At 39.3% G+C, this 12,477-nt stretch overlaps 1 protein-coding gene across 1 annotated transcript; it reads right to left on the reverse strand.

Moving 5' to 3' along the window:
* Window positions 1-1,183: 1,183 nt before the first annotated feature.
* LOC308380397 (HEPACAM family member 2-like) lies at window positions 1,184-10,287 on the reverse strand (the record flags this gene model as incomplete). The annotated part of the gene is made up of 3 exons (XM_080857721.1): window positions 1,184-1,503; window positions 7,568-7,888; window positions 10,242-10,287. 3 exons carry the CDS (start codon window positions 10,285-10,287, stop codon window positions 1,184-1,186), a joined length of 687 nt encoding a protein of 228 aa, XP_080713847.1.
* Between the last annotated feature and the right edge of the window lie 2,190 nt (window positions 10,288-12,477).

Consider the following 12,477-nt stretch of genomic DNA (forward strand, 5'->3'; position numbering starts at 1 on the left):
ACATCTCTTCCAGTCTGTGTCACAGAAACCAGATTAACTAACTCACCCTCCTAAACATCTCTTCCAGTCTGGGTCTCAGAAACCAGATGAACTAACTAACCCTCCTTAACATCTCTTCCAGTCTGCATCTCAGAAACCAGATGAACTAACTCTCCCTCCTTAACATCTCTTCCAGTCTGCATCTCAGAAACCAGATGAACTAACTAACCCTCCTTAACATCTCTTCCAGTCTGCATCTCAGAAACCAGATGAACTAACTCTCCCTCCTTAACATCTCTTCCAGTCTGCATCTCAGAAACCAGATGAACTAACTCTCCCTCCTAAACATCTCTTCCAGATTGTGTCTCAGAAACCAGATGAACTAACCCTCCTAAACATCTCTTCCAGTCTGTGTCTCAGAAACCAGATTAACTAACCCTCCTAAACATCTCTTCCAGTCTGTGTCACAGAAACCAGATTAACTAACTAACCCTCCTAAACATCTCTTCCAGTCTGCATCACAGAAACCAGATGAACTAACCCTCCTAAACATCTCTTCCAGAAACCAGATGAACTAACTAACCCTCCTAAACATCTGTTCCAGTCTGTGTCACAGAAACCAGATAAACTAACTCTCCCTCCTAAACATCTCTTCCAGATTGTGTCTCAGAAACCAGATTAACTAACCCTCCTAAACATCTCTTCCAGTCTGTGTCTCAGAAACCAGATTAACTAACCCTCCTAAACATCTATTCCAGTCTGTGTCTCAGAAACCAGATGAACTAACTAACCCTCCTAAACATCTCTTCCAGTCTGTGTCACAGAAAGCAGTACTAATTGTATTGTGAAGCACAATTCCACAATAGGATTGAACCTGGAACCTTGTGCAAAAGAGATATGTTAGTAGCCAGGAAGCTAAGATAACTTTCTGTAAAACAAGATGCTTGGGGCATTCAGTATTGGGTGTTATTTGTGGATATATTCATGGACAAATGTTTCTTCATATTCATAATTATCATGAAAAACTAGTATATCATAGCGTTCTGACAAACTATCTAGGTCTCTTCAAAATGTATGAAACAACAGTCAAACTTGTTCCATTACTGTAAATGTGTAGATGCTCTCAGGACTCAGCAGTTTTTCACTGTCTCTGGTCCATCTGTAACCACATATATTAGCCAATAACAAAACACATTTCACACAGTCATCCAAGTTTAATACATGTGTAATAGCTTGGAACAGTCCAAAACAAGCACTCACATTTCACATTCAGTCTTTTAGAGGCGGTCTCAGAGCTGACAAGGTTGCTGACTTGACATGTGTAGTATCCTTTGTCTTCTTTCTTTACTGGGCTGATGGAAACTGTTCTGTTGAGCTCATCGATGTTATCTCCATGCAGAGGATTGCCATCCTTTCTCCACTCTCTGGTGATGATGGAGCCCTGGGCATCGCAGGTTAAGTTAACTCTCTCACCTACTATCGGGTGGCCACCAGTGATTGTAATGGCAGCACCAGAGATTCTCTCTGTGTGAAGTGAAAAAGAAGATAACAGAAGTAAATGACTACCAGGTTAAAATAATTTGAGATTTCATTTGGTACATCAAACCACACATGCAGACATTGTGCCTTGTGGGATGTTTAAAATAATGCTTTTGAAAGGATTGCATTTATGAGAAGACATGCTAGTTCTCCAAGCTAAAACACACTCTAGTAATAAGGAAAAATTGTAAGTCATATTAATGGAAGGTGTGAAAATAGACAGTAATATCTTGAATAACATATTGTGAAAGGCACAACAACAAGGTATTTATTTATTATGTTACAGCCATAAAAGAGACCCCCATAACTAAAACCAATCTATTCCTCAATATCTAACTTCACAAGACAAACTATTTTCGTGAACATTTTAGAGGCCATGAGCAATATCAGTCCAAACTCAGTACGGGTTGTTGCAGCCTCAGGTCTGACACAAGGAGATGTACCTGTTGGAACTCTTGATTCATTTTCATGGGTATTGCCAGCAATTTAATTAGAATAGTGCATGCCTGTGCACTTTATATTAACAGATGCTAATTGATCATTTAAGCCACACTATGTTATTAAAGCTATTGTCAGGCTATTATCTTATAATCAAGTTATTAATCAACAGCAGAAATTACACCTCTGTGTGTCTGAGCAGGAAAGTTGCTTCTTACTGGTATAGAGGTACAGGTTGACAAAGTAAGACTGAACCATGAGGCATGGAGAGGAAAGTGGTAAAAACAGATGTGGTGTCTAATGGGAGAGAATGGAGAGATAAAGATAATTAATCAATTTAGAGATGAGAGGTGATTTTCTTAACAGCACCATACATGAGGAGACAGACAGAGAGATGAGAAAAAACTGGACTGGGACTGACTAAACATCAGGCGTTGGTGGTCCTTACCAGAGAGGGCTGGTGCACCAGTTAGATTTAATACTCACGCTTATCAACTAAGAGCAAACCTCATAACTGACCTCTAAAGGCTCTGATGTGTGAAATAGTTTTGCTGCTAGACCTGTAAATGAAACCTAAAACCACCAGGTGTAGGAGGCCACATTTGACAGATAATGTTGAATATTGATCATAATTTCTCTCTCACACATCTCATATCTCTCTCTGTCTCTTTGTCAGAAGATTCCAGTCGAATGACTCTTCCTTGGGCTTACCAAGCACAGTGATTGTTGATGGTGATGATGTTTTAAACCTATGGATTTCACTATTTTAGGCCCAGCAGCTGTAGGCACCGCTCTGATTGGTCTGAACGTTCTCCAGTTTGAAATCTTTGCCTTCTCTACCCAGCAGGGTTCCATTCAGAGCCCACTGGAACTGGGCAGCAGGCTTGGACTCAGAAGAGCAGGACAGGGTGATGTCAGAGCCTGAGCTGTAGAATGAGGCTGGAGGTTTCACTGTGACTACTGCACTATCTGGGCCATCTGAAATTAAATAGTTCTAGTAGTATTACATTTCATTTTCATTTTAATATAGTTTATATATTTACAGTTGCCTTCACACTTAGCTCACTGGGAGGAGTATTTGTTGATTCAAAATGTTGATCCCTTTGATGGATATAAGCTGATACGTGTTTTTAATAGCTTGATATAGTACACTATACACTATACTATGTATATGATGTAGTATACAACTATACATTTATGACTGTGATAGCTGTGCTCTTTTAGGTACTACATGTGCATCAAAAATGCATGACTATGGGTTTGAGCTTTTGATGTTCTGTTTTGGTGCTGACAAAAGCGTATTTTGTACATTTCACAGAATGGTTGTGGAATGTGAAATTTTTGGGCCACTTACTATGCGCCAAGTGTAACTGACCGTATTTTGTGTACAGAATGTAGTCAAATGCATGCAAATATTATGAAACCATGTAACACAGCAATGCCATAAAATAAAATAGCACATCAGTCAATTCAGTGCATGACTGAATCATTCTTTTGGTGTTCAGTACATGACAGACTGTGTTTCCTTTAATATTTTGTGGACCCAATGCTAACATATTTGTGTTTTTCACAAGCACAAAAGGCATTACTGTGTTACACTCAGGGGTGTAACTATAGGGGGTGCAGCAGGTGCGGCTCGTGGGGTGTCGGGGCCCGTAGCGGGGCCCAAAGATGTATGCGTGTCGCTCGACGGGCCCGCTCCCTGTAGGTACAGCGTCAAACCCTAACCTTCAGTCTCAGTACAGCGTCAAATTTGATTGGAATATTATATATAACATATTGATTATGTTTAAATATACGCTGTTATCAAATATATCCCAGTGTCAAGTGCTACATATACACTTGAAAAGGCAAACTTATCTCAGTCATGGTTGTTATTATTTTTTGGGGAAAAGTAGCAATTTATAACAAAATCGTATGCTTATCCTACATACACTTAAAACTATCAAAAAACTATTCAAGAAAATTAATACGTTTTAATTTTCTTTGATATTTTTGTGATCAGCAATGATGATTGCTGGGTAATATGTATTTTGTTGTCCAATGTCAAGACTTTTTGATCATGTGACAATACAATACGCTATAGTTAAACCAATTAGAAGGTCTGGAACAGGTCTGGAAGGTCTTGAGCCCAGCACAACTTTACTTGTAAGCACGAGAGTGGAAGTAGAAAATCGCAAGAGAAAAGGGAACAGGATGAGAAGGCGGCAAAGCTGCCTGAATTAGATTATTTTGGCTTTTTAACTAGCCTAACCTAGCGGTTGCGTAGGGAACAGTGCAATTTTCTTTTATTCTTTTTTTTTTTTTACGTTCACTAGGGGGCCGGTCATAATATCCTGCACCTGGGCCCTGTGTCTACTTTACGCCACTAGTTACAATGTTTCAGAGCCGTGAATGGGAGCACAGAATGTTTTCTGTGAACGAAAAAAAGACGGTTACGCTTGGTGCCCCATTTGCTACCTGAGGCTGTAGTTGATGCTGATAAACTGTAACAGATTCTAATAACATTAGTGCTTCAGAGAAATCATAGTACTGACATGCGCTCCATAAAAACACAAGTAGGAGTAGGACTGCAGATGGAACAATTAGGAAAAGAAAAAAAAGAAAAGACACCATTAGCAATGTCTTTCACAATGATGAACTTTAACTTTACTGGATTTACTTCAGTTCAACTTTAGTGGATTAACTGACAGTTTCTATGCACAAATGAGACCCTGCCCTTGTGCATCAAAATACTCAACAGCTTGGGATGTTTCTGGAAGGTTTGGGGTTTATGTAATTGTGTCTGCATCATGTTAGCATTAGCCTGAAATGTTAGTCACTCTTAGCATGAATACAATTAACTCCCAGTGAAGAGCAAAGTGTGTCGGCAGGCAAGTAGGCATGCATACGACAATTTTTTAAAAGGTATTTCATTTAAATAAGTATTTTAATGAATCATGCACTTACAGGCAATGGTTAGGTTGACATCAGAGCTATTTTGGGCACTGATAGCATTGGATGCTTCACACTGGAATGGCCCAGTATCATATCTAGTCACATTCAATACAGTGAGGGTCTCGTTGTCATTTCCTGTGACAACAGCACTCCTGTTAAACCAACGGAATGAGGGGGAGGAGCCAGAGGCAGAGCATCCGAGGATGACAGAGCTGTTGAACTCCACCAACACATTCTGATTGGCCTCTGCTTTCACATTGGAGATTGCCTCTGGAGGTTGAATACAGCATGGACAATTCTTAGCATAGCTGGACCAAATCATGGAACAATCAATCATCACTAACTGAATTAGTTAGAGATTCAAGCTCTAAAGAATGTATTTATTTACAATACATTTTGGAATCTCGTGACATTTATATGTGAAATCCATAGATATCACTCGATACTTTCTGAATGGGAAACTTTCTCGTGAGCATGGGATAGTTTCTGGTACACTAAAGAAATGTCCCTTTACGGGCCTTTGTATCAACAGAACTGCAATGACAGAAGTAAAATATAGTAAAAACCATTAAAATACAGGTTGAGATTAATGTATTGTGTTCAGCAGATTGTCTGTGTTGAATTGATGAGGAAGAAGGAAAGAAAAAGCAGAGAGCCAACTAATGCTATGCTTGATAATTGTTGTCATGCATCTTTACAACATAAAGTGACTGACTGACACATGCCATCCTGCTACAGTGTCAGCTGTCAGTTAAAACCAGAGCTTCAGCAGAACCTTTATACAGTGTGCATCTTCAAAGGAGGAAGAAAATCCATTCATTGTCATGATAATCCTGAAAGTGCATTTGCTCTAGATTTGGTCATTGGTAGACAAAGCCGTTGAGCTGATACTGATCAATGGATATATGGGATATGGCCTTTACAGTTTCGTATGCAGAGTGCGGTAAATTACATTTTCAGTTCACATAAACCTTGATAAACGCAGCCCGTTAGTACCTGAAGAGGTTGAAGGTTAGGATAAACAGTTGAGGCATTCAAAATAAGAAGATAAGAGGGTAGCATATATTTAATTCAAAGGTTTATACTTTTGATTAACCTTTTTCCAGATCCTTTCAAACTAATGAGAGGAACACACTTGCCACCAGTCCTTAATTAGCGATTTCAGAGGTTACCAGAATACTGAGTGGCAACAGATCAGGTCGTCAGTGTCGTGGGGAATGACAAAAAAGAACCGGAAAATGTCATTAGCCTCTACACTACAGTAAGGCCACACAAAGCCAAAGTATTGTACAATCCTATTGATGAGCCAGCTAGTGACAAAACATTGTTTCTTTCATGATAAGCATCAAGCTCTATGGACACACAGCGCATTGGGAATAACGAGACTACAACACTTTATTTGAAGCCGTCTACATAAGGGTGACATGACACTGTCATAAGAATGACATGACACATGTCTTACACATTAATGACACGTTATTTTTGTTCATGACTGTTGTCATAATGTGTCATTCGGTGTTTGTACACACAGCTAACCCTAACCCTAACCCTAACCCTACAAACACCGAATGACACATTATGACAACAGTCATGAACCAGTCATGAACAAAAATAACGTGTCATTAATGTGTATGACATGTGTCATGTCATTCTTATGACAGTGTCATGTCACCCTTATGTAGACGGCTTCAAATAAAGTGTAACCCTCTTTTCTATAGCCATGATTCCATCACATCGGAGTATACAGAACTACCACTTCACCAGATCACCACACTATACATTACAAATGATAAACAATCTGACCATGCTGGTTCTACACTCATACACTCAAACCTTTTATAAGGACTTTAGATATACAAAACATGACAGAAATACTGCAATGAGCCCTGTGCAACCCCTCTCCCAGGTGGACCCTGACTAGCTTAATAATGTCTGCATTTATAAAGACTGAGGCCTCCTTTAAAGTTCGAGGGTAATACACTCAAATATAAGGCTACATGATCCTTAATTATCAGCAGCTTAAGTCTAACCTAGTATAAGTGTATTAAGTGCAACATTATAGTATTAGTGAAGGTAAGTATTACATGTAGGCTATATAATTACTATCTGTTGACTAATCCCAAAGAAAGTATTTTAAAAATTAATTTACAAAATATTGTGATAGCGTCACTGTGGAAATACAACATTTATAATCTTTATAACTCAGAGTATAGTACAGTATGTTCTGTATTTTCCCCAAAGTAATTATTCTTCTGAATTAGAATGTAATACTCTGCAACAATACATGGAGACTTACAACACAAAATATATCAATTTGACCATTTTTCCTTAAATATTAAAGTTGAGAGTTGAGAATGTAAAACAACTAAATGTATCATGGCTATATAGATAAAGCAGGGGATTCTTGGTTATTGAGTCCTAATACTACTAGTCTGTAGTGGCTATATGTAATGGTAGAATGAGGATAGTGAAGTAAAGACGATGAAGCACATTTTATCACAACACATGTATGTTATATTGAACACAAGGAGTGCCTACTGTGGCAGGGACAAGTTTCCTGGCCCATTTTTAGCACCATATCATCTCTGTGTCTCATTCACAAAAACATAATACTTCATCTTATGTAACATGATTTTAATACTATTCATTCAGCGGATGTATAAAAAGTACATACCAAATACCGTCAGTGATGTTATTCCCCGACTTACTACACCACTGATGGTGATTTCCACAGTGTACTGCCCAGTGTCATCTTGAGACAGGTCCCTGAGCTTCAGTGAAGCGGTGGATTTGTTCACAATGGTTCTGCCATCATAAACAACATTTGGAAGCACTGCTTCTTCAATTGAAGTGAAGATTGGCATCTCTCTAAAACGCCAGGTGATTCCATCAGGTAGTGCAGATGGTGGGTTAATGAGGGTGAACTCCACACTCCCTCCTACTGCTCCATTCAGAGGTCCATTCAGTAGGAACTCATTTTGGCACGAGCAAAATCCTAAAGGACCAGGAAAGGCACAGATTGAATTTCTCATAGTGGCACCAAATACTACAAAGCACCATATACTTACAATACGATTTCAACACTTCAGTGTACTTCAACCAAATCCTATGACGAAAGCAGGACAGTGTTTGCAGCATCGATGGAAACACAATTAGCAACAACCATGAAAGTAGGAGTTAAAATGATGTGCTCTGATGTGAGCAAAATCTTTATGAATCATTTGATACCACATTTTAAATAAACTTTACCTGAGCAAGATATGCCAGAACCAGAAAACCAGAGAAGTGACACAATGAACATCTCATAGCGGCTACAAAGACTACAAAACATATGACTTTAAAATTTAAAAGCCCAAATCTGAAAAAGTTGGGACGGAAAAGGCAAATAAAAAAGCAGAAGCACTGTCGACTTCTCTGGAGGCATCAAACAGTGGAAACGTGTATTGTGGCCAGACAATTCAGTATTTCAGGTCTTTTTTGGAAGAAATGAATGCTGTGTGCGCCAGACCAAAGGATAAAAGGACCATCCAGACTATTACCAGCAACAAGCTCCAAAGCCAGGGTCTGTCATGGTATGGGGTTGTATCAGTGCCCTTGGCAAGATAGCGTACAGTTCTGTGAAGGCCCCATTAATGCTGAAAATGACATACAGATTTTGGAGCAACATATGCTGCCTTCAAGACAACATCCTTTCCAGGGAAGCCCATGCATAATTCAACAAGACAATGCAAAACCTCATTCTGCACACATTTCAAAGGCATGGCTGAGGAAGAAGAGTGTGCGGGTGCTGGACTGGCCTGCCTGCCGTCAATAGAGAATGTGTGGTGCTTTTTGAAACGCAAAATACGACAACGAAGACCCCGTACCGTTTGTTTGCAGGACAAAGAATGGGACAAAGTTACACCTGAAACTCTTCCTCACTTCAGTCCCTAAACAGCTTTTAAGTGTTTCGAAAAGGAATGGCAACAATACAAAGTGATGAATGCTTTACTGTCCCAACTTTTTTTTGAAATATGTTGCAAGAATCGAAATTGAATTAAGCGTTTATTTTGAATAGACAATACTTAATGAGTTAAAACATCAAATAATGTGCTGTTGTATTGTTGTCAATGTAATACAGGTAAAAGAGAATTTACAAATCACTGAGTTCAGTTTTAATTTCAATTTAACTTACCGTCACAACTTCTTCTGATTTGTGGTTGTAATTCAAACTAATTAAACTAACGTATCCATATATGTAAAACAACAACAACAACAACAACAACAACAGCAACAACAACAACAACAACAACAACATTGATGCTACAGATCCAAATTGCTTTCAGCTGAACAAAAACGTGATTACACTGTCAGAGGATCGGAAGGAAAACATCTCCTTGGATACAACTCTCTCAAGTCCCATGCCAGGAGTTATGTGGTAAAGGCTAACTGCCATCCCAGTCAGATGATACTGGTGGTAGGAGACTGGCTACTGCATTATTTCATCAATACAGCCACTACTGCTATTGGCTATACAGTATGTTGATGGGCACAAAACTCTCTTCATGAATCATCTGTGGTCATATTAGACGCCTTGAATGAAAATGACCATTGAAACACCAATTTGCATTGCAAATACTGCTCTGGTACTGTAACTAGTGCAACATGCAGCATCATTTCCAATGCCAATCTCATCAATGTCACACCGTGCCGTAAAAGGAAAAAGGCCTCTAAACAATAGGCAGCAAAAACATGTCTCTTAAGTTGTGTACAAATATTTCTGATGCATCTGATATATGTTGTACGTCTACAAAGACAAGTAGTTTACAATTTCAAATATACAAACAAAACCTTTAAAAAATTACATTTTCCTTTCCTTGAAAACCATGATTTGTTTTTTCAAATAAGTTTCTTAAAAGCCTAATATACTGAATACTTGAATACTGATAATAACGATGCATGCCCACTGCTCATAGCCTACATGTTTGAAAAGAAAGTGTCTTACAGCCAACATCATAAGGGATACTTATGGCCAGTGGTGTAGTGGTCCCTGGAGAAGTGGGTATACTCCTATTTCTTTTAAGCAGCCCACACAGCACAGGATAAAGGGCCTCTTTTGAGAAGTGGGTACACGCAATGCTGACTGAAAAATAAGTTGGTATACTCCGTATACCTGCGTATACCCTGGACTACACCACTGCTTATGGCCTGTGGTACTGTGCTGTCATTAAAGCAGGCCATCTTTTTTAAGGTTGCTGTAAATTTTTCCTAAACATGGCATTTTCCTCAAAGAATATATTGTTGTTGAAGCTTATCACACCTGCAGTGTTTTCCCTCATGAATTAAAACATTAAACTCATGTCTCTTACCGATTGCTGATAGAATCCCTACAGTGAGTAAAACGTGAGAATCCATTCAGCCTGATGGGAACACACTGACTGAGCTCTCGTGTTAAAGGAACTTATCTTTAGAATATCAAGGCTACAAAGCTTCCGCATTCTGTACCCTTCCATTTGTTCCATGTTTGTAATGTGATCACAGGACATCAACATAGGCACACCTTTTACTGACCTCTGCTGGATACAAATCTGAATTTAATTTGCTAATCCCAAAGGACAAAATCTGAAATGAGCCTTTGAATTGTGAATTATCAATAGTCTACTACATGAACTGTGAATTGGTTGCATTCATGGATTATGCCTCACTCTCCATCTCAATATCCTCCCTTGTTGGAATCCTGTCCTGACTTTCTATGTCGTCTCTCCTTTCCCTGATATTCTCCAAGTCTGTTTGTGTCTCATCTGGGTCTGGCTCTTTGTCTTTGTCTTTGTTTGAGGTTGATATACTTGGCTCATCATCTGTATAATGATATATTATTGTTACCATTATTATTACTATTATAAGGCCCACTAGAAGCAGTGGTATGTTATTTTGTTCTGCTCAGGCAAGGTCTTTGAATGGATCTCTCAAATAGCCTATATATTTTTTTTTTAAGATTACAGTTATTTAGTATGTACTTTATGTATGTAGTTGTATGTAGTACAGTACTTTATCCCTGTACTTTCTAGCACGGCCCTTTCATCTCATATTTGGTGATCAGCACTACCTGTCCTGTGTTGTCCACTATTTCCTCTGGTCTGGAGGCTTGTGGTTTCTGTCATACAAGTGCTCTGATTTCAGACAGACTCTCACTGAAGTTGTCCCCTCCTGGTGACAGGCCAGCTCTCTATCTAATTCACAATATGAAGACAAACGTGTGGAGGACGCGTGGACAACCAACAATGTTCCTGGCTGTCAAAGTCACAGTTTGCCTCCATCTTCCAACTGTACTGACATGTTTCTGACAGTAGAGGGCAGAATTCACCATGACACTGGTGGTACAGATGCAATCAGATGCAATAGTGACTTGAACAAAACAGGCCAGACTTGTAAGCAGCGACACTGAATGAAAAAGAGTGACGTGAAGTGTAATGCTGAAAGAATGTGTTCTGTGAAACGCTCTTGCTTTAATTAACACATTCTGTTTTCATGCTTCTGCATGCGATAATCTGAGCTAAAGGCCAGTTGCAGTTGAAACCACTTCTGCAAATTGATATTGTTGAAATTCATGGTATTAATACAGTGGTGTGGTGAACATGGAGCAGTTTTGCATAAACAAGTGTCATTAGGCCCGTGCGCAAAGACTAGTGTCTTGTTAGGTCAATCAATGGCCGTGTGCAGAGGTGGGTGTCTTGTAAGGTCAAGCAGAATGGGCTGTGCCCAGGGATGAGACTTGTTTGTCGAAAAACAGGTCTACAGGTGCAGGCCGATGGAGAGTGGTCATGCAGTCATGGAGGGGTCTCGGGATGACAGATGAACACAAGATAAGGACAGGCAAAGCCTCCCAGGCGAATATGTATGTATATACATGATAGAAAAGTTTAACTATGTTGTTATTATTTAAAATCCATTGGATGCTTGTGTAGGAGACACACGTGTAATGCTGAAAGAATGTGTTCTGTGAAACGCTCTTCATGCAATTAACACATTCTGTTTTCACGCTTCGGCACTGAGCTAAAGGCCAGTTGTGGTTGAAACCACTTCTGCAAATGGATATTGTAGAGAATCATGGTATTAATACAGTGGTGTGGTGAACATGGAGCAGTTTTGCAAAAACAAGTGTCACGTAAGGTCAGGCAGAAAGGCCTGTTCCCAGGGATGAGCCAACGGACACAGCCAAGCAGTCATGGAGGGGTCTCTGGATAAGAGATGCAGACAAGTCAAGGACAGGCAAAGCCTCCCAAAACGTGCCATATTGGCAAAGACACCAACCTGCTGTCACAAGTCATTGGCTGAGTGTGGATAAAATGTATTGGTTTGAGAGAATATTATGATTGGTTCAACTTGGATAAGTTTTAGGTGTTCAATTGGTTCAATTTGGTTCAAAAGTTTAAGGCTTTTGATTGGAAATGCATAATGACGAAATATGCTCCTGAAAAGTTAGGTTAAAAGGTTTTTGACTGAGCTGCTCCATGGACCACCACTCTGATTGAATGAAATGTCTGCAAGATTTAAAAAAACTTCAGTTCATCGCCTTCAGTCTTCTGACTCTCATTGAAGTATCAA

Source organism: Sprattus sprattus (genome assembly GCF_963457725.1).
Source record: "Sprattus sprattus genome assembly, chromosome: 19".
Lineage (NCBI taxonomy): Eukaryota > Metazoa > Chordata > Actinopteri > Clupeiformes > Clupeidae > Sprattus > Sprattus sprattus.